General features: G+C 52.9%; 1 protein-coding gene across 7 annotated transcripts in view; it reads left to right on the top strand.

The window, feature by feature from the left end:
- The window catches only part of CUX2 (cut like homeobox 2), a 314909-nt gene that overhangs the window by 48916 nt on the left and 243185 nt on the right, over positions 1-22808 (top strand). Inside the window, exon 1 of one of the 7 annotated variants that reach the window (XM_039472471.2) lies at positions 99-16124. The exons of 3 other annotated variants lie outside the window; for them this stretch is intronic. In XM_039472471.2, the coding sequence (XP_039328405.2) occupies positions 15951-16124 (174 nt within the window). In that variant the 5' untranslated portion in view covers positions 99-15950. Of the gene's footprint in view, positions 1-98; positions 16747-16769; positions 16980-22808 lie in introns of those variants that run through there. 3 more of the 7 variants (XM_039472470.2, XM_074402233.1, XM_039472473.2) reach the window with 3 other exon arrangements.

Raw genomic sequence — 22808 nt, 5'->3', positions numbered from 1 at the left:
AGGGTGGGCAATGCGGAAGGTCGGCTGGGAGACTGTAGGAGCCTGGCTGTCGTGAAGAGGGGTTGCTGGGTAGCTTGGTGGGCCATGGGGAGCCAGGGAGGGCATCCGAGCAGGAGGGGGAGATGTTCCCAGCTGTGTTGGGAAGCGTCTTCTGTCACAAGGTTTCTCAGCTCCACACTTGACATTTCGTGGTGGGGGCCGCCCTGTGCCTTGGAGGGTGCTTAGCAGCCTTTCTGGTCGCTCCCCTCTAAGTGGCAGTTACCTCCCCCGCTAACTTGTACCGACCAAAAATGTCTCCGGACTTGCCGAATGTCCGTCAGGGGTCACAGTCAACCCTAGCCAAGAACCGCAGGACCAGCTTAGGAGAGAGATGAGCAGGGCCACCAGCCGGAGAGCAGCTACCATGCGGGCAACCATCAAGGTCACCCAGAACTGGGGGAGGGCAGGGGAAGGAGGTGTGGGTATGAGAGACCTTCCAGGAAAAGGCCAGGGATTAGCAGGCCCAGGAGACCACGGAGGGGGCAGATATTGGAGCCTGGGGCTGGGGTCCGACGTCCGGGGCCCGATTGTTGATGGGACCAGAGACAGATGCGAAAGGGAGTCCTCTGGGGTGAGTGGAGCTGGAGGGCCCCAGAGTCGATGCATCTTGGGGTGCCATCTGGGAGTCGACACAAGGCGGGTCTGTGGTGATGGGGGTGGTGTTGCTGAATGAATGAATGAGCCAGATAGAAGTCACTTATGTACAAGAGGGCGGAGGCTGAGGAGGGAGTGAAGAGGCTGCTTCCTGAGCCGTGGAGTGAGAACCTGCTCGGTCTCTGATTCCGTGGAGAGTATAGCCCAGCGGAGGGAACGCCCACTGAGCAAACGCACAGGTAATAGACGATGACAGACGGCACTGAGAACTCTGAGAGGGACACACGGGAGTTTGTAGTTGCGAACCTTGGAGCTGGCAGGGAACTAGGGAGAAGAGGCCAGGCAACTGGTCATGGGCTGCCATCCAAAGGGCAGTCCACTTTTGGCCCAGAGAACATGCTTGTTCAAGGTCACTTTGACGGGGCCAGAAGACAGGCCAGCCCTTGGCAGAGAGAGTGGTGAGAGTAGGCAGCAGGGCCATTTCCTTGAGCTCTAGGGTGGAGGTGGTCAGGGAGGACTTCCCTGAGGAGGTGACGCTGGAGCTGAGGACAGAAGGTTGTGTAGAAGTGTACACGGGGAAGTGCGAGGGAACAGCATATGCAGAGGCATCACAGCTGTGCTTGTCAGAGACCAGAGGCGGATAGAGCCCTGACTTGTCTTCTTAAACCTTACAAATAAATATGATTTTCCTCCAGGCCTACAGCAGTGAAGATGGAATCGGCAGGAGTGGAGTGGTTAGTGGGGCCTGGGCTGGTGGGCATTCTCTGAGCCCTGAGACATAAAGGATTTCAGCCCCCCCTTCCTCCCATTCCTGCCCAAGTACCATCTGTTTCCAGGGAAGCAGGTGGAGGACCCCAGATGTCCTCTGCCCCTGCTTTAGCAGTTGGCAACCCGTGAATATTTAGAAAGTGTGATTTTCAGTTCCTCAGTCCACCGCTGGAGAAAGCAAACTTTAACTTTCTCCTCTTTTTTCTTCTTTGTTTTTTCAAGGCCAATTTAAAAAGAATCTTTTTTTTTTTTTTTTCCCCTAGAACAAGCCACCGGCTATTACAGAAATAGTAAACAGGAGTCAGGGCTGGGGCACAAGTGGCCTGTTTTAATTAGAACATTAAAGTATTTTAACGCATACACTTTATATTTCTGTGAACTTGATTATATAGCATTTTAAATACCTGTGAACATTTTAAGGACTCACAGCGATGAATTATTTGCAGGTTCTCAGGAAACTTCTATTTTAAAAGCAAATTGGTATCAGAGTGGCTGTGAAAGTTTCGCAGCAGCGGCGGCGCTGTATAATGAGGGGCCACGTGGCGGCCAGGCTGGCAGACGGCCCGCTGTGCCTGCTGTCACTCGGGCTCCGGGGTGCCCACCTTCTGGAGAGGCTGCTTTGGGGTGCGGGGTTTGGAGGGACCTCACCCCCTCGTCCTCCACTTCCTCCTCTTCTCACCTCGGTGTAGCCACGTGGACCTTCTTATTCTCCTTTTTTTCTCTTGATATTTATTGAGCATCTACTGTGTGCCAGGCATTGTTCCAGGCCCTGTGACGGAGCAGACAAAATCCCCTGCCTCTCTGGAGCTGACCTTCTAGTCTGGGGCACCAAAGAAAAAAATAAATGAACATCATGATGAGCAAGATGGTGAAGGAGAGGAAAGCAGGAGAGAGGACGGGGAGGGAGGTGCCGTTTTCGATGGGGGAATGAGGAAAGGTTTCTCTATGAGAAGATGGTCCAAGGCCTGAAGGACATGAGGGCGCAGGCCAGTGGTGTGCGGGAGTAGGCTCGTCCCGGCTCCGGAGAGCTGACTGGGCATCTCTTCCCAGCCCCTTATTCAGGGACGTGCCGTGGGCAGCTCGAAATCAGCCAGGGTGCAAGTATTTACTCCACGGAAATTGGCAGATGGCACAAGTCGGGGCTTCCTCCTCCGAGAGCCTGTTGTTAACCCTTTACCAGCACACATCGGAGCGGGTCACGCGGAGATCTGGGGCAGGGGTGGGAAGGGTGTTCCGGACATTCATTCCCTGATGTGGGTTGAGGAGCTTCCTGGAAGCCGGGGGGAATGGGACTGAGTGAGTGAAGGGGAGAGTGGAAGGAGATGCGGCCAGAGGAATTCTGTAGATACTTTTGGTTCCCTTCCCTCTGCCCAGAATGCTCTTCCCCGTCCGGTCCCTTCGGTTCCCGTCTCCCCGAGAGACGAGTTGCAGGACCATTTTTGCCACAGCACATCCTTCCCCTCTATTCTTCTATCAGCACCTCTGGCTTCCCCTCCCAGCATTTGCTTCCGTTTGTAGTTGGGCATTGGGTTGTTTCTTGAAGGTTGGAATCTGTCTCCCCCACTGGAGTGTAAGTTCAGAAAGATCTTGTTTCCTGCCATCTCCCCACCTTCCAGCGAGAGCCCACACAGGGCAGATGCTTGACGCGTTATTGCCACGTCAGTGAATGCTGGTGGAGAGACTTTTCTGTACTTATTATTGGTTTGGGAAATGCCCTGAAGGGTATGAGATCAGGGATCAGGAACAAATGTGGCTGATGGAGAAGCCAGAGGCTCCTACCTGGTGCCCGGCCTGATCTGAGAGCGTAATTCCTGGGCCCCTTCTAGTTAACCTTGAAGCAACACTGTGGCAGGTTGAGGCCTCGCCGATGCTGGTCATGGTAATTAACCCCACCAGCCACCAACCTGTCAGCCAGAGAGAGTATGCGCTCTGCTCTTGCTAAAGCCACTGGCCACTTCAGCCATTAAATATTCCTATGATACCATGGCAGGCACTTGTAGTATCCCAGAGCAACAGATGTGAGTTCAGAACCCAAGACTGTGTCACTGATGGAGAAAGTACTTAGTTCACAGGCAACTGGAACTGTGTGGCCTGAGGTGCCTCAAAGAAGGAAACATTTGGCCGGGCGCGGTGGCTCAAGCCTGTAATCCCAGCACTTTGGGAGGCCGAGGCGGGCGGATCACGAGGTCAAGAGATCGAGACCATCCTGGTCAACATGGTGAAACCCCGTCTCTACTAAAAATACAAAAAATTAGCTGGGCATGGTGGCGTGTGCCTGTAATCCCAGCTACTCAGGAGGCTGAGGCAGGAGAATTGCCTGAACCCAGGAGGCGGAGGTTGCGGTGAGCCGAGATCGCGCCATTGCACTCCAGCCTGGGTAACAAGAGCGAAACTCCGTCTCAAAAAAAAAAAAAAAGAAGAAGAAGAAGAAGAAGGAAACATTTTCATCGAAAGAAACAGGTTTGGCTGACCTGATGCTTGCTTTGTCTAATGTTGAGAGCTTAGAACATATTGATTGAAGTGATCAGCATTTAGGCCTTTCATAGTTAATGAGGAACTGTCCAATTTATCTCAGAAACAATTGCTACCCAGGATCTTTAGTGAGGTGTGCAGTGCCTGTGAAAGACACTTAACATCACAGAGCTGGATGCGGAGCTGGATGCAGACAGGGACAGGAAGAAGGCTCCTCATCCTGTCGACTCTGTCTCCGAGGGTTTAAGTCCTGGCTCTGCCCCTCCCAGACGTATGCCCTTTGGCCACTTGTTTAGCATCTTGGAACCTCAGTTTCCTCTTCTGTAAAATGGGGCTAATGAAGCAGTTCTCTCAGGGCGTGGTTTGTGGTCTCTGAGGATTGAAAGTGATGAGTCACAGCAGGTGCCGTGGCGCATTCCTGTAGTCCCAGCGACTCGGGAGGCCGGGGCAAGAGGATCACTTGAGCCTAGGCGTTCGAGGCTAGCCAGAGCAACATAGCGAGACCCAATCACTAAAAGAGAAAAAAGTGATGATATGTGTAAAAATCTGAGAATAGTCCAAACATGGCACTCCAGAAATGTTACGCATTGCTATTTGAGTCGTCAAGTGACATACTTTTTACAGCCTATGAAACGGGAATGGACGTTGTAAGTTACTCCACCATAACAGGGGACTTACTGAGGAAAATGCTGTGGACTGGGCATGGTGGCTCATTCCTGTGATGCCAGCACTCTGGGAGGCCAAGGCAGGTGGCTCACTTGAGGTCAGGAGTTTGTGACCAGCTTGGCCAACATGGTGAAACCTGGTTTCTACTAAAAATACACACACACACACACACACACACACACACACACACACAAATTAGCCGGGTGTGGTGGTGTGCACCTGTAATTCCAGCTACTCAGGGGGCTGAGGTAGGAGAATTGCTTGAACCTGGGAGGCGGAGGTTGCAGTGAGCCGAGATCACTCAACTGCACTCCAGCCTGGACAACAGAGTGGGACTCCCATCAGAAAGGAAAGAAAGAGAGAGAGAAAAGAAAGAAAAAAGAAAAGAAGGAAGGCAGGAAAGAAACTGCTAAGAAGAAAGAGAGAGAAAGGAAGAAAGAAAGAAAGGAGAAAGAAAATAAAAGCGATGAAGAAGTCACCAGAGTTTTCTGGCCTGCCGACTGGTGCCTTCATCGTGCTGTGATGCATTTAACCAGCAGGTAATGCTGTTCCTTGAGAAAACACACCCAAGTGCTGTGCACTTCAGCTGGCTCGCCGGAGCAGCTACTGATCTGACCATTCATCAGAGAATGGTTTGCATTTCCGCGTGTGGCTGTCGAGTGGACTTAGCCGTAAGTTGTCTGTTCGGCCATTTCCTCTTGCATCATCCAAGAGGACAGAGGCCTTTGTCTGCTGTCTCCTCAGTGCCTAGCACAGCACCTCGCGTAGTAGGTGTGTGACGGATATCTGTTGAATGAATGAAATGATATGCCCATATGGGTTTAAAAATGAAGGACTGAAAACTTAAGTTTGCCCCCAAACCTGCACGCAAATGTTCTCAGCAACTTTATTCGTGACTTGCCAAAGAGTGGGAAGACCCTAGATGTCCTTCACCAGGCTAGTGGTTCAGCTGTGGCACCTCCACCCCGTGGAGCACTACCTAGCAATGAAAAGGAACACGCTGTTGCTCCGCTAACAACCTGGATGAAGCCTGAGGAAAAAAGGCCATGTCAAAAGGGATTCCTTACTGAAGAATTCCACTTACGGAGCATTCCCAAAAAGACAAGGCTGGAGATCAGAGAATGGAATGGGAATGGGGCCAGGGAGGAAATAGGCGTGCTTATCAAAGGGCAACAGGAAGGCCTGGGGGAGATGAAATACTCTGTATCTTGACTTTGTCAATGTCAGTATCCTGGTCCTACAATCACAGCGTTGAAAAATGTGGCCCTTGGAGGAAATTGGATGAAGGGGGCAAGAGATCACCCTGTATTCTTTCTCAAACTCCTGACCTCAAGCAATCCTCCCTTCTCAGCCTCCCAAAGCGCTAAGAATCCAGGCACAAGCCACCATGCCCGGCCTCTCTGTATTCTTTCGGCATGTGAATTGACAATTAGCTCAAAATAAAAAGTTCAATTAAAAGAAAGAGTGAAGGACTGAAGGCACTTCGTTAATTATTCAAAATGCAGCCGGCTGAATCCCCACAATTGACGCATTAACTTGAGTCTTCACAGCAGCCCTGAGGAGTAAACAGAGGCAAAGTCACCATTTTTCAGAGAAGGAAAAGGCTCAGAGAGGTTAAGGGACTTGTCTGAAGACACACAGCTGGCAAAGGGTAGAGACGGGACTCAGACCCTGGGAGCGTCAGGCCCCGAGCCCTGACTGCTTTCCTCTGGATGTGTAACTCTGCGTGCCTGTGGTTTGGACACTGAGCTGAAGCAGGAAGCTCACCTGCCATACATGGACACAGTATGTCTGACCGGGCAGCTGGTGCCATGGTACCCCCCTGACTGATCTGCAGTGGGGAGAGGTGGCGGGGAGTCGCCTTTGGTTTTCCACTCGTCTGCTCCCGAGTGAGCTGCTGACCTCAGGAGTTATGGACACCCCCCCCCCACTCCACTTCTCTTGCCTTATGCGGGGGTAGTGGTGTGCAGTGTTGAGTGGTGTTATGACACTTTACAAGTGGGGAGACTGAGGCACAGGCCGAGTGGAGACGCAGTCCTCCCTCGCACCAGCAGCCTGTGGTGATGATCACGGTCCCTGTGATTTGTCCTGTGCAGTTGCTCTTCTCAGAGTATCTTCTGCGCTGTGACGGTGACCAACGGCACAGGCCCTGGAGACCAAGTGCAGCAGCGGTGGGGTCGCGCCTTTGCTCTGCAGATCGCCAAACTCTGTGGCCTTAGGCAACCGATTTCTCTTCAAGCCTCCGTTTCCCCATCTGAGAAATGGGGGGAGTAATGGGAATTAAATAAGAAAACATATTCAGTAATACACTATAGGGGACAAAAATGCTGGCAGTGTCGAGGCCTATAATTGGGAACCCTGGTCTGTCTGCCCTGAGGCCTGGGGCTCTGAGCTGAGCCGAGCAAAGCCTCCACCTCAATTACCCTCCCTCTGTTAGCTCCAGGCCTGGGCCCTCCTGGACCCAAGTTCTGCTTGGCTGTCGGTTTCCTGAGCAGGACGGCACGTGTTGCAGTAGACCCAGAGGACCTGGAAAGCCCTCTGCAGGAGGCAGCATCGAAGCTCAGAGCTGAAAGATGACTGGGTATTCCTAGGTTAATAGGAGGAAGTAGAGCGAAAGGCATTCCAGAGAGAGGGAACAGCAGGTACAAAGGCTCAGAGGTCAGAGAGTGCAGGTGATTTCGGGGAACTGTAACTAGAGCATTCATGCTTAGCATTAAACAGGCAAAAAGCCGAACTAGTCACTGTAGCCTGTGTCTCCTCTTCTGTTAAAATAGCACAAAGCAGTCTAGAGGCCTTTGGGGGGGGGGGGGCTCATGGCCAGATAAGGAGTTTGGACTTCATTCTGAGGGTGCTGGGAGCCATGGAGGGTTTGGGGCAGAGGAGTGATGCAGGGCTTCATGTGAGGAAGGTGCCTCTGGCTGTCCTGTGGAGTGGAGGCGAGCAGAGGTCAGCTCCAAGTGGAGGCAGGGAGGCCAGGGAGGAGGCGGCTGCAGCATCTCAATAAGCAATCCCCAGTCCTGGAGCAGAGCTGTGGGAATGGGCTTGGATAGGAATGACCAGTTAAGGACATTTGTCAATGCCAATTGATGAGCTCTCCGTGGGGCCAGATAAGGGAGCATCTCAGGTGAGCGAGGTTTCTGTCTTAGGTTCTGGGCTGGCCAGAAAGGGGGCCAATCCTCTTACCCTTTTTTTTTTTTTTTTTTTTTGAGATGGAGTCTCTGGCTCTGGAGTCCAGTGGCTTGATCTCGGCTCACTGTAACCTCTGACTCTTGGGTTCAAGTGATTCTCCTGCCTCAGCCTCCTGAGTAGCTGAGGTTACAGGCATGCACCACCACACCTGGATAGTTTTTGTATTTTTAGTAGAGATGGGGTTTCACCATGTTGGCCAGGCTGGTCTCAAACTCCTGACCTCAGGTGATTCACCCGCCTCAGCCTCCCAAAGTGTTGGGATTACAGGTGTGAGCCGCCGTGCCCAGCCTGCAGTCCCTTTCCCTCTCTATTCCATGGTCTCATCTGTAAGACGGGTGATTTCCACCTCTCCCATCTCTCAGCATCTTTTCCCTCGGTGAAGGTCAGATGATCTCCTCCCTGCACCCACGCCTTGCAATGAACCACAAAAAATCCCAAACCCCACCCAGAGGCTCCTGGTGTTAAAGATACAAACTCCTTTATTTTGTCTGGTGGTTTTTCGAATGTGCCACCACCCATCAGCTAAACAGAGATGCTGCTTCTCTCTCTCTCTCTATCTCTTTCTCTCTCTCTGTCTCCCTCCCTCTCTCTCTCTCATTGTAAAAACCAGGAGAAACAGCAGGTTCTAAGCAAGCACAAGCCAGCATTGCTGGAACACCTTCTTTGTGCTGAGGCTCCCCTGTGTGTTACCTCCTGGATCTTCCGGGTTAAGGCCATGGGGGAGTGAAATCTGACAGAGTAGAGTTGGTGCTGCATCCACACTACATGGGACGTTGGGTGAGGAACTTCAGCCACTCTCAGCCTCAGTTTGCATATCCGTGTGCACCACGTGTGAGGGGTCACCCATTGGACTCACCCAAAAGTGGCTGAAGGAGTGAGCGTGCCCACTCCAGCCAAGGCCAGCTGAGCAGGTGCCACCAACTTGGTAAAAGACAGTCTTGGACTTGGCTCCGGGAGGTTGGCCTCACTGTTACTGTTTGCGGAGGGCAGTGAGATCCGCAGCTCCAGAGCTGCCGGGGCAGACATCCTGACTCAGCCGTGCCCTTTCCACAAAGACCTGGAGGAGGCACAGCCGGGGTCACCGCTGGCTGAGGTCAAGTGCAACCAGGCAGCCTTCACTCCTCCCTGTGCTGCCCCTGAGAAAAGAGAAACTCGATCAGGCCATCGAGGGGTACAGGGCTGGGCCACCTCATCCCAGCTGCCCAACTGATGGGGCCTACTTAGGCACTTTTTACAGAACACCATATCCCTTTTTATTGTTTTTTTGAGATGGAGTTTCGCTCTTGTTGCCCAGGCTGGACCACAATGGCACGATCTCGTCTCACCGCAACCTCCACCTCCCGGTTCGAGCAATTCTCCTGCCTCAACCTCCCAAGTAGCTGGGATTACAGGCATGCACCACCAAGCCTGGCTAATTTTGTATTTTTAGTAGAGATGAGGTTTCTCCATGTTGGTCAGGCTGGTCTTGAACTCCTGACCTCAGGTGATCTGCCTGCCTCGGCCTCCCAAAGTGCTGAGGTTACAGGCGTGAGCCACCGCGCCCAGCCTATATTCGTTTCTGAGGACCCTTGTAACAAATTACCACCGACTAAGGGGACTTAAAACAGTAGAAATTTGTCCTCTTGTGGTTCTGGAGGCCAGAAGTTCGAGATCAAGGGGTCTGCAGGATTGTGCTCCCTCCACGGACTCCCGGGGAGGTCCCCCCTCAACTCCCCCAGCCTCTGGTGGCCGCTGGCCCTGCCTGGCGTTACCTGGCTTATGGCTGCATCACTCTGGTCTTGCCTCCATCACTACATGACTGTCTCGTCTTTGCATCTGTCTCTTCTTACAAGGACAAGAGTCACTAGATTTAGGGCCCACCGTAATCCGTTACGCTCTCATCTTAATATAACTGATTAAATCCACCTGCTTTGGCCTCCCAACGTGCCGGGACTGCAGGCATGAGCCACTGCACCCAGCCAAGCTCCGACAGGTTTAAGTTTCCTGCCCAAGGCCAGGCAGTCAGAACGTAGTGGAGCTGAGATTCAAATGCATGTCTCCCTCAGGCTCCCCTGTGGCTCAGTTTCCCCATCTGGAAAATGACACCTGCTTTAGGTTCCCAGCTTCGATGACCCCCTACTCCAGCAGAACTGTGCTGAGTGTTCCGCAATCACCGGCTCGCCCAGGAGGGTGTCTTAGCTCCCACGTGTCCTGCCCCTCACACCATGGCGACTTGAGATTTTTACACAGACGGGAACTGTGTGGGGGGCGGTGAGCAAGTGAGTGCGTGTGTTTGCAACAAATATTTTATAATAGACAAGCCTCGTCTGCCACTTCTAAAAGTAGTGGGGGAAAAAAAAACCCACTTTGAGAAAGTAAAAATAACCCAATGCCTGAGTCACTGAAGTCACTGAACTCAGCCGGAACCGGCTGCTCCAAGCTGAACTGACTGCTTCAGCTCACCCGGAGCAGCAGCGCTGGGGCCAGAAATTTAACAGGGGTGGGGGGGATGAGCACCTGAGCTCCTCGGGGGAAGTCCCGGTGGTTCGTTTGTGGGTGAAGCGCCTGCCGCTCTTCCTTTTATTTTCAGCTGCAGGATGAAATGGCTCCCTGAAAGCCTCTGTCTTCTTTCTCTTTTAAAAGTGACTTGACAATTGATAATTTTGCCCTGGTGACGGACACCTTAGAGCTTTTATTTCTTGGAGGCCAAACATTGATGTTGTGTGAAATGGGAGCTTGGCGGAGCCTTTGTGCAGATCTCAGGCTTCCTGAAAAATTTATTTACTGTGGCTGTGATCCGCAGGAGCGAATTGATGTTTATCTATAGTCGTCCGCGCCAGCAAGGAGGGGAAAATGCATAACTGCACTTTCTTCAGAAGCCTTGTGAGGCTGTTTAAATGAGTATCTAATAGTGAACTTTCAATAGCAGGCAGGCAGTTTGACGGACAGGGGACAGTGTATTATTAACCATAAGCAGGCTTAAATCTTTCCCCCACATTTTAGAGGAAGCTTTATAACCTTCTGGCCGAGGAATTCATGAGAACCAGGTATTTGAAGCTAAGCAAAAATTATCCTGGCCGTTCCTGTGGTGGAATTGATCACTCCGAGAGCCGCATGAAGGAGGGGAACAGGCTGCGGCTGGGCCTGGGGTGAGCAGCGCTGGCTGCCTCATTGCGGCCGAAGGGCAGGAGAAATGGACAGGCACCGGGAGCGGGCAGAGGGGGGCAGAGGTCATGCTGGGAGCCTGGTTTTCCTGCCAGGTAAGTAACTTCTGCTGTCACCTGAGCTTGGGGACTGGGATCAGGGACCCGTGTCTTCCCCATGTGCCCTGGCTGCAACAGCACCTGGCCTTTGGTGGCATCCACCCTTTTTCTTTGAGACAGGGTCTTGCTCGGTTGCCCTGGCTAAATGCAGTGGTGCAATCCTGGCTCACTGCAGCCTCAACCCCTTAGGCTCAAAGGATCCTCCCACCTCAGCCTCCCCAGTATCTTGGACTACAGGCGTGTGCCACTATTCCTGGCTATTTTTTTTTTTTTTTTTTTTTTGGCTGGGGGACGATGAGGGGTCTCACTGCCCAGGCTGGTCTCCTCCTCCTGGGCTCAAGTGATCCTTCCATCTCAGCCTCCCCAAGTGCTGAGAAGACAGGCGTGAGCCACCGCAACTGCTGCACCCACCTTTTAAGCAATGGAAGCGATTTATGAGATACTGGTCAATGCCTGTCTGTCTTGCTCATCGGCCTGGAAGTTTTGTGCAGCCTGGAGACTGTCTTATTTAACCAGGGAGGTGCTCTTGATCTCTGGAAAAAGGCAGACTGGCTTGGTTACAGAATCGTCCCCTGGCCCCTACCTCACTGTCATTGCCATGGGAGTCCTGCAGCCTTCAGTGTCTGCCTCCCCCTGTTTAGAGGGTCAGCTGCAAGCACCCAGGGACTCATCACCTGCACCGCAGTCTGCCCAGCACCAGATACCCCATAGCTTTTCATATGCTGTTGATCGAATGACGAGCTGTGCATTTTCCTGGGGTGGGAACAGCTGTGGTTAACAGCATGAAGATGGCCAGGCGTGGTGGCTCCTACCTGTAATCCTAGAACTTTAGGAGACAGAGGCAGGTAGATTACTTGAGCTCAGGAGTTCAAGGCCAGCCTGGGCAACATGGTAAAACCCCATCTCTACAAAAAATGCAAAAGTTAGCCAGGTGGGGTGGCACACACCTGTAGTCCCCACTACTCAGGAGGCTGAGGTGGGTGGATTGCATGGTCCCAGGAGGTTGAGGCTGCAGTGAGCTGCGATTGTACCACTGCACTCCAGCCTAGGCCACAGAGTGAGACCCTATCTCAAAAAACAAAAAGGGTGAAAGTTAAATACTCTTCGTATCAAATTCCTGTCTGTTACCCACTGTGTTCTTAGCCAAGTGGCCTCCCTGCTCTGAGCCTTTATTTCCTGGTCTAATGAGGTAAGGAGGAAAATGACTTCACCGTTTTAAGTCTCAGTTTCCACATTTGTAAAGTAAACATAACAGTCCTCCCCCCTCGAGGGCTGCCGTGAGGGGGAGATGAGGGCGTGCAGGTGGAGGACTCAGTGTGAGTGACAGCTGTTCTCATTCAAGTTGTATTGATCAATATTACCATTACTGCCATCACTACCTTTTCTCTCTATGACGTAGAAGGAAACTCCCAGCCTCCATTTCGTCTGCTTCGGACATTGTCACCCCTTTCAATGTCTCAAAGCCAGAATGGCGACCATGCAGCGTGCCGCGCAGGGTCAGGAAGTGCTGGACGTGAGTCCCTGCAGACGGTGGTGGCTCTCATGCATCTGCTCCTCGCAGGAGCCGTGAGCTGCCCCCGGAGCCCAGGCCCTGTGTGAGTATGAGCCTCCTCAAGCAAGGGCTTCAAGGCTGAGAGGGTCAGCAGTGACGCTGGGACAAGAGGGAGTGCCAGGGGCTCAGCCAGTGGCTCGTGGATGAGTGATGGTTCCAGGATTAAGTTGGCCACTGAGCCCCCCATCAGCAGGGAGAACCAAGAGCTGCCTGGTGCTCAGAGCAGGTGTCATCACCAGAGCCTGGTCCGCATTCTTGCAACAGCTCGGAGAGTACAGATGGAGCCCTCTGGTGGGGGTGAGTGGGAACCAGACCATGCTGGTCTCAAGTTCCCTACCTGCCTGGGCTGAGGTTCTTTGTCTACCCTGGGCTGTTCTGTCCCCCAACCCCTCATATCTTTTCTTTTTATTCTCCCAGAAGCCAGCTGGGTTTACTCAAATTATCATCACTGCCACCATGGAGCAGCGTGGGAGCCCGGGTCCTGTGCTGGGTGCTCCCCGTGTGAAATCTCAGGAGCTTTTATCACTTACACCCATTTTCCAGAAGGGGAAACTGAGGCTCACAGAGGCAAAGTCACCTCCCTGAGGCCCCACAGCATCACCATGATCTGTCCCTCTTCTCTGATGCTTCCCATCCCCCCTTCCCAGCTCCGTGGTGCCTCCAGCCTCCTCTTGCCCTCCGGAAAGCAGGGCCAGCTTAGCTGTGGGGTGGGTTTGTGAGTGGAGCTAGAATTGCTCAGGAGATCTGGCCTGAAGAAGTTGGAGACGTGTAATTCCAGCACTTCGGGAGACCTAGGCAGGTGAATCACTTGAGGTCAGGAGTTCGAGATCGCCATAGCCAGCATGGCGGAAACCCCCATCTCTACTGAAAATACCAAAATTAGCTCAGCATGGTGGCACACACCTGTAATCCCAACTACTCAAGAGGCTGAAGTAGGAGAATCGCTTGAACCTGGGAGGCAGGGGTTGCAGTGAGCTGAGATTGCAATACTGTACTCCAGCCTGGGCGACAGTGAGACTCCATCTCAATCAATCAATCAATCAATCAATCAATAAAATAAGTTGGGGGGCAACTAAGATCTTGGCTTCTGAGGGTGAGTACCCTGTTGTCAAGATAAAAAGTATGGACCGGGCACGGTGGCTCAAGCCTGTAGTCCCAGCACTTTGGGAGGCCGAGGCGGGTGGATTGCGAGGTCAAGAGATCGAGACCATCCTGGCCAACATGGTGAAACCCCGTCTCTACTAAAAATACAAAAAATTAGCTGGGCATGGTGGCGCGTGCCTGTGGTCCCGGCTGCTCAGGAGGCTGAGGCAGGAGAATTGCCTGAACCCAGGAGGCGGAGGTTGCAGTGAGCCGAGATCGTGCCATTGCACTCCAGCCTGGGTAACAAGAGCGAAACTCCGACTCAAAAAAAATAAATAAATAAATAAAATAAAAAGTTTGAAATCCTAAAAGCAGAGCCTTGCCAATGCATTGAACAGAACCCGGCACCCCTGGCCATTCTGCAATGGGCACCCTTCCTGATCCCTTCTCATGCTTTTGACGGGAGCTGTGGTCCAGATACACCCATGAAGGTGACTTGGGGCCCTCAAATGTGTGTGTGTTACCTGAGACCACCAGGTGTGACTTGGAGTGAAGACCCACATTGTTCTGGGCTCAAGTCCTGAGATGCCTGTCTTCGGGTGACGAACCCCATCTCCCACTGCTTCCTGTTCAGTTTGGGGAAGTGTTTTAGGAAATGACATGCCATTCACCTGCTTGTCCCCAAGCCCTCCATCTCCAGACAGCAGCAGAGGGAGGTGGGGAGGAAGCAGAGGAGCCGGGGTCTTTCTTTTGGGCTTTATTTATTAGCAGCAAACTAATATGAGAGCTTTGAGCAAGGCATCAGCGGCAGAGGGAGCTTAAAATGATATTCATCACAGCAGCTGTAACTAATACATATCCATGTGCCTACCCTGGGCCAGATCTGGGGAGCTTCTAGATAAATAAGATGAGCTCCTGCTCTCAGGCGGGTCACCGTGGTGAGAAAACCACCCATGACTGCACAAGCCGACATTTTCCCACTGTAGCGGGTCCCACTCGGCAGGCATTTGGTCAGGAGCCAGGGAGGAGCCGAAAAGAGACTGCAGTGAGTTTGCCAGGGAAGGGATCGGGGTGGCTATCTTGACCTGGGAACAGCATTGGGCACCAGGAACAGCGTGGACATTGGCACAGAGAACCCAGGCTCAGGGTGGGTGAATCATTTTGCTGGGATTGAGGTGAGCTTGGAGTGGTTGTTGAATGCCAGATCAGACAAGGTCCCCAGGTCACTGCATGGAGTTTCGACTTTTCTCTGAGGCTCAGAGTAAGGATTTGGGGTGTTTAATTCTAAGAGCTACAGGAAGACAATTGAAGGGTGGAAGCTGGGGACAATAGTGACAGGATCCACTTACTTTTTGCAAAGAAATCTCAGGCCACCATGGAGGGGAAGGTCATGGGGGTTACAGCAGTCGGGAGCTGGGCACAGTGGCTCCTGTAATCCCAGCACTTTGAGAGGCCAAGGCGGGTGGATCACCTGAGGTCAGGAGTTTGAGACCAGCCTGGCCAACATGGCAAAACTCCATTTCTACTAAAAATTTTAAAATTCGCTGGACGTGGTGGCGGGCACCTGTAATCCCAGCTACTCAGGAGGCTGAGGCAGGAGAATTGCGCAAACCCAGAAGATGGAGGTTGCAGTGGGCCGAAGTCATGCCACTGCACTCCAGCCTGGGTGACAGAGTGAGACTCCATCTCAAAGAAAAAAAAGAACAGAGTGGGGGCACCGGGAGGAGCCGCTGCAGTCATCGGCCTTGGCATCAGGGCTTCCCAGGTGCAGGCCAAGGAGGGACCTTTCAAAGTAGACTCGTGTCTCTGGAGGGAGCCCGCCGAGGCTGCTGTGAGCTGCCCTGCCTGGATTTCTTCTTTCCATCCCACATCGTGATGCTCGGGGACTGCACAGCCCCACCTGACAATATGGTGACATGTTAACCGTGGGGAAGGGCAGGAGGGGGCCTAGGCCTCCAGCCCCGGAGCAGCTCTGACAGGAGCAGGGAGCCAACGTCACCTCCCTCTCTCTAGCAAGGACTCACTTTGGTCTCCTGATTCCCTTTCTCTTCGTGAGTCCAGAGGAGGAAGGCAGTGAGCCACGCTGGCAGGACTTGGCCTCAGCTGGCATGAGCTGGGTATTCATGTATTCACGCACTAAGCAGCCGCCCGTGGGGCTCACGCCATGCCTGGTGCCAGGGAAAGGGGGAGCACCGCAGACAGGGACAGCCAGGAGCGCAGCACAGAGAGCCAGCCTAAGAAGAGCTCTCCCTGCGCAGGAGCCGGGAGGCCTCTGGAGTGAAGAGAGGTGCTCAGTATAGCCTGGAAGGCCGAGGAAGTCTCTCGGAGGAGGCTGCCTGCCTCCTATGCTCAGTGAAGGCAGGAACCGGCCTGCCCCACTCAACACGGGATCCCAGATGCTCAGCAGTGTGGAAGGAAGTGACTGGAAGCTCAGACCTGAAGGGCGACCCGGTCCAGCTCCAGCAGAGGCAGGCACGTGTGTTGAAGGTGCAGGAAACGTCCCGGCCACAGGCTCGGAGGTGGGCTTTGTGCAAATCACTGTGCAGAGTGCCTGGGACTCCTGGGGGAGCAGGGAGTGGCAGAAGCTGGGGCTGGAGGCAGTGCCGCATTTTCGGGTCCAGGCCTCAGAGCTCGTAAAAATAGCTCGCTGCTTTCTTAAACCGTTTCGTGGTTTCTCTTCTTCCTTCATTCCTTGCCAAGCCCGGAAAGCCAGGTTGGGTCACTGCTGGGAGGTATGAGGTGACACTCGGGTTTGCAGGCAGGGCAAGTGTGGGGAGGTGGGGTGGCCCCCTATTTGCTGGGGGCAGAACTGCCGTTTGAAAGCCACCTTCCTCGTGTACAGCGCTCACGTGGGAGAACAGGAATGGACCTGCAGGGATCCTGGGTGGGACGAGACAGAGTCTCAGGGGAAGTTGGGGGACGTCTCTGCCGGATTTGGGGCTCCCAGTCTCTCTGATCACCTATCGGGTTTATTGGGCACCAAAACTGGAACCCATCCTGCAGGGGTGCTGTCAAATCAGACTCAGGTGGCCTGGGTCAGTGCCCATCATGCAGAGTGACCCTCTGTCCCCTCCATGCCTAGCGAGGCCGATGGGCAGCTAGGAGGCGAGGTACCGTCTGGCTCGATCGAGAGCCAAAGAGGTAATGCTAATGTCTTTTAAAATTAGAATGAAAATGTTTATTGCAGAGCAGAACCTGCGTCAGCTCAGCGTCCTGTGGGAAGGGAACGGCTCTATCGCAGCCTTTCGCTTTTATTTTTGCACATTTGCGTTTTATTTGCCGGTGGTGCTGCTGACAGGCCCTCGGAGTGGGTCTGTGTCTGGACACTTCTGGGAGCCTTGGACGGCTCCGGAGAGGGAGCAGGAGCTGCCAGGGTGAGTGTGAGGGCCCACCAGGGCTTCAGAGGGCTTGGGTATGTGAGAGCAGGAAGCCGTGACTGGGTATGTGTGTGCGTCCTTGTGCCCGTGTGTCCTTGTGCCCGTATGTGTGTCCAGCCCAATGTATGCGTGGCACGTGTGGCTTTCCATGTGGCTTTCTCTGTGTGCATGGTGGCTGTGAGAGCCGTCCATGCATGAGATTGAGCGTGGATCTCTGCCTGTCTCTGTGTGCACTCATGAGTTGTGTGTGTGTCTTTGTTGTCGGAGGTGGCCATGGGTGTGGCTGGGTGTGGGTCTTGGCCCTCTGTGTCTGTCTGTGTGGATGTGTGTGTGCATCTTAGGGAGACACGTGGGTGTGTGACTAGTGGGTCTTTGTGGGTGCAGACACCCATGTGTGCAAGTCAGAAGGGTATGCATGTGTAAGTGAGTAAACGTGAGTGTGCACACACTGTGTGATTGTATCATTTGAACATGTGAGCTTGCATGGAGGAAGGTGTCACGTGGCAGAGTGAGTTGTGTGCATGTAATTGCATGTGTGTGCTGCATATGAGAATGTGTGGACTGAACACACCTTGCACAGGAGGGCGTGAGCAGTGCTTGGTGCTGGAGCACATGTGTGAGCATGTATGTGAGCGTGTGTTGCATGCATTGCATATGCACACACATGTGGGGCGCTTCCATCTTGCATGGGGGAGTTCCCAGCAGAGCGCTCCTGGGCAGCTCAGCATGCCACCAAGGAGGTCACTGTCGACTCCCAGCCTCTCGCCTCGGCCCCAACTCCAGTGAGAAAACCCTCCCCGGTCCCTCTGAGGGCTGTGGCCATTTTTAACCCAGCCTCTTCGAACCAAGATGGTTTTGTCGAGATTTGCCTTCTGTAGCTTGGGCTATAAAAACAATGGGTGTTTTGTTTTTGGAAGGGGTGTTGCTCTCTAAAATCAAAAGACTCTGTGATACGAATGTGCTTTCTCAAGGTGCACCACCCCTTGTGATGAGGACCCCTGGTTAACAGAGGTCAGTCCGGCCCGGGAGAGGCTGGTGCCCCACAATTGGTTTCCGGGATCCACCTTCCAGGAAGGCTGCCCCAGCTAGGTGGTGAGGGACTCTGGCCACAGCCCTAGAGATTGTCACTGTCCCCCAGATAGCCACACCGAAGCAGCCCTGCACCCTGCCACCTGCAGGGCGTGACCCCCTCCAGCCGCTTCTCAGGCCAGAAAAGCCACGCCTTGCAGGGAACCTGGTGGCTGCCAGGCTGCTCCACGGAGCCAGGGGAACCTCCTTTTGATCTCTGTCCCCATCTGGTTGACTGTCCCTTCACTGGGATTTGTCATGTTATGGTATCACCCTCTGCAGATCCAGTGGCTGGGTGGGTGAGTAGGTAGGGAGAGTCACATCTTACAAAATAGAAACCAGGTACTCTGCAGAATAGAACATGGTGGCGCCAGTGCGAGACGCGTATCTGGAGCCTGGCTTTGAATGCTGTGTGGCCTTGGGCATGCTGCCGAGCTTCTCTGAGCCTTCGTCTTCCCGCCTGTAAAATGGGAGCCATAGCAGTGCCAGGCTCAGGGCTGTCTCTTACTTGTTACCTTGGGGTCTTTCTGGAACGTGGCAGACTTCCATGGACCAGATTGGTTCAGTGTGTCCTAGCTGTGTGTGGTATCAGGCAGGTCACTTTATCTGTGCCTCAGTTTCCTTACCTGCAATATCAGGCTAAATACAGTACCGACTTCATGGGGATGTTGTGAGGGTTAAATTTCTTACCTTACATAAAAGGTTACAATAAGTACTATAGAGCAGGAGCTATTATTGTTATTTCTGGAATGCCTGAACTCAGATTAAAACATCCCGTCAGCACGCAATATCCTCTTTTTTTAAAATCACACAATGAGTAACCCACTCTTTCTGCAGCCTTGCCTGCCGTGTGCTGCTGTCAGGCAGCTGCTGTGTGCCAGACATCTGGTTGGACATGCCTGAGGCATCGTGGCATGGGTTATGGGGTGGGCATCTAGCATGGGTGGGCCGCACCAAATGCTATGCCTGTCTCTCCTCCAACACTCTGGCGAGGCGGGCAAGGACTCAGGTTAAGTCACCCTGGGCAGCAGCCAGGGGTGGGAGCCAGTCGGCAAGGAAGCCACCTGGCAGCTCTCCCTCCGAGGGCGGATCCAGCAAGCTCGGGCTTGTGGTGGCTGTGGGCACCCGAGACTGTTGAGCACTCGTCCAAAGCCGACTCCATCTGAGCGTTGGTGGCAGACAGCTGAGAGGAGAGTGGCATGAGATTTCCCCTGAGCCCGGCACCACACTGTGCCCTGAGCCCACCCCACCTCAAACCGTGTCATGGATATGTCGACGATAAAATACTCAGGCTCGCTCGGTGAGGCCCGTGCTGGAACAGCCTGCATACATGATCTCATCTAGTCTTCGCAGAAACCCCCAAAGTAAATCCTTATTCCTATTTTATGGGAGAAAGCTGAGGCTTGGAGACATTTTGGAGTCTTCCAAATCTGTGCAGAAATCCTAGTTCTTCCAGTTGCTGAGTGACTTCAGGGCAGCTCCTTAACCTCTCTGAGCCTCTGTTTACTCACTTTGTAGCATGTAGCAAAGATTCAGTAAGACAGTGTAGCTAAAACACTGAGCCTGGCAGTTTGCATAGTAAGTGCTCAAGAAAAAAAAAAAAAGGCTGTTATTGTTATTACTATTGTTGTTGTTTTGACTTTTTGCAAAGTGATATTCCTTGCCAGTTTAACAGGGCTACCAACAAGATTTGAAGTGGATGCCTTGATGTCTACAGAAAGGGGTTATTTTAGGAAGAAAACACTTTATTATTATTAGCAACGGATAAGTTTGTAAGTTTCCTGCCTAGAGGAAACACTCCTCTTCTCTTGATGGTCTTATCGGATGGGGGTGAAGCTTCTTCTGCTTCATGGATTTTTGCCTCTGGACCCAGACCGCACTCATTTGGATGCTTTGAGCAGCAGGTCTAGTGTATAGTGGATGCTCAGCCCGTGCGTGTTTGATGAGTGGGTGAGCGGTGTACTGTGCTCGCTGTGGCTAACGGGTGATTGGGTTCAGGCACAACCGGGCAGTTTCCCATGAACAGGGCGCCCGATGGAATGATCTCCCCATTTGCAGAGGTGTTCCTGGGTGCTGGGAACATCCCTTGGAGTCAGTCACTTACCTGTGAGTGTGATGGCCAGAGATAAAGTTTGCTGGCAGGAAACTGAGATGCTGTCTTCCAACTCGAAGACCAGGGAATGGGTTAGAGGCAATGGATATGATTTTGACAGACAGGCGTACATCAACTGTGAGGGAAACTTCATTCATTCGTTCTTTCAATGAACATTTCTGTGCTCAGTGCTGGGATGCAGGGAGATGCCCTGTTGGGGCCAAGTGAAAGAAGAGAACTAGTTGTTGCATGAATCTCAAATAGAATTTTTAGGGACTTTGTCACACTTGGGGAGGATCTGGGGCTGCTGTCTACTGTAATGGGCAGGACTCTTACCGTTCTGTCTGAGACGAACTTACCTGGAGTCAGCTTAAACAAAAGAAGATTTTTATCGGCTCATGTGACCTGAAAGGGTCAGGTGTCCGGCTTCAGGTATGGCTGTATCCAGCTACTCAAATGATGTTGTCTCATCCTACTCAGATCCTGGCTCAGCTTTCCCCTGTATGGGTGGGCTTTGTTCTGAGCCAGGTTTCTCCCCTGGCAGCTCTGTTTCACCATCTTGGCATCTCCTAGGGAGAGAAAGCACCTCTTTACCAGGCTTCAGCAAATGGCCCAGGATTCCCCCTGATTGGACCAACTTGGGTCCACGCACTTGCCCAAGCCCTTCTGACCATCTGGAATGTCTCTCTCTTACCTGACCCTAACCTACTTGCGCCTCCAGTCCCGCGCCATGGCTACTGCTAAGTGCCTCTTCTCTTTCTGTCTTTATTGTCGTCTGCGTTTTCTCTCTCGTGGGGCACAGTCATCTTTCTGTGTCTTCTGTCTAATTCCAGCATGTCCTGGCTGCACCATCTTTGTGTCAGGTAAACTGGGACTCTTCATAGGCCGGAGCTTCCTTTTTCTATCTGTCTCCCTTCCCCCTTACACAGTATGAAAAACAGGATCGGTGTCGAGTTCATGCTTGTTGATGGATTGGGGGCGTTAAGAAGGATTTAATCGAGAACCCAAATCTCAGGATGGCTCATAGGAGGTTTGTGGGCTAACGGAGGCCAAAGAGAAGCCCAGGAAGCATCTTCTGAACCCTGTAATTTGCAGAGGTCTCAAAGCCTTGGACCGTCATACTGACCAAGTGGGGAGGTGGGAAAGGAGGACGGGCCTGATTCAGAAGCCAGGCTTCCCTGGTTCAAGTCCCAGCTCCTCACCCTTCTGGCTGTGTGATGCAGGGCAAGTTGCTTTACCTCTCTGTGGCCCTGGGTCCTCGTCTATAAAATGAGATAATTCACACAACATATGAAAAGAAAGGACGTGGCACGCGGTGCATACTGCTGGCCATGATCATTACTGCTGGGCTGTTTTCAGAGCCACCAGGCCAGAAGAGGGGTTATAAAGTCCGTTCCTGGTCACCAGAGGAGGGGACAGCAGCCACGGAGCTTCAGAGACACCTACAAGTTCACGAAGCACCAAGAGTCAGATCGGCCCCACCTGGTGACCTTGACTCCTTTCGGGACCGCCTGGGCACACAGGCCACTGTGGCCCTCAGAGAATGTGGATGCTTCTTTTGAAGAAAGGACAGAGGTAGGGAGGGGACCCTGTGGCTCCCATACTGGATGAATGGGACGTGAGTCTTGGTGGTTCTACCCGAAATGCTCTGCTTCCCCCGCCAGGTGTTTCCAGCTGTGTCTTGAACCTGTTCTCCTCTAAGGAGCTGTCCTTGGCTGATCCATCCGGGGACCCAGGCTCATTGCTATCTCCAGGACTGACTTGCGGGCCACACTGAGGATCAGGGCACTGTGCTGGGGAGGGCGCCACTGCCCCATTCCCTGGGCCAGTATGTGTCCTCCACTGATCCTGGTGCGAAGATGTATGGCCTGGCTCGCCCCAGGCAGTCTCATTTATTTCTGCCTCTTCAGAAATATTTGGGGGTGATTAAAAGGAAATATTCTTTTAGCTGTAATGAAATGGGATTTGGGGGGTTTGGAATGATCAGCCATGGCCTCGGGGGCCTGACGCTGGTTGATTTGATCACTGAGTTGATAGGCAATGGCTATTGATTTCTGTCCACCTTCTCCCAGGAAGGGGCTGACGGAAGAGGTGACTCAGCAAAGGGGAGATGTTTTGAAATTCAGGAGAGGGCTGTTGGGGAAACCAGGAAGCTGTGTGCGTGTGCGTGTGCGCGTCTGTGTGTGCATGTGTGTGTGCGTGCGCGCATGTGTGCGTGTGTGCTTGTGTGTGTGTGTGTGTGTGCGTGTGTGCGTGCATGTGTGTGCATGCGTGTGAGCGTGTGTGCGCGCGTGTGTGTGCATGTGTGTGTACACATGTGCTCTGCATGCCTCTCCAGGACTTATAACCCACACCCCCTGGGAGATGGGGACTGTAGGTTGCCTCCTCTCAGCTGCCTTTCCCAGAAGTATCGGGAGAAGAGCTGAGACTTGCGAGCCACACAGACCTGGGTTTGAAGGCTACATCTGTCAATTCCCAGCTGGGTGGTAACCATCTGTCACTTCCCAGCGAGGTGGTAGCCTTGTGTAAGCGGCTTTAACCTCTCTGTGACTTAGTTTCCTCATCTGTAAAGTGATGAACAGTAAGACCTGCTGCATAGCTGTTCAGAGGATTGAGAATTTCTCTAATGGTAACTCATGGCAGCTCTGATTTCAGTGATGATATTA

The sequence above is a fragment of the Saimiri boliviensis genome, chromosome 7, assembly GCF_048565385.1.
Source record: "Saimiri boliviensis isolate mSaiBol1 chromosome 7, mSaiBol1.pri, whole genome shotgun sequence".
Classification (NCBI taxonomy): Eukaryota; Metazoa; Chordata; class Mammalia; order Primates; family Cebidae; genus Saimiri; species Saimiri boliviensis.
This window is presented reverse-complemented; position numbering and strand designations above follow the sequence as displayed.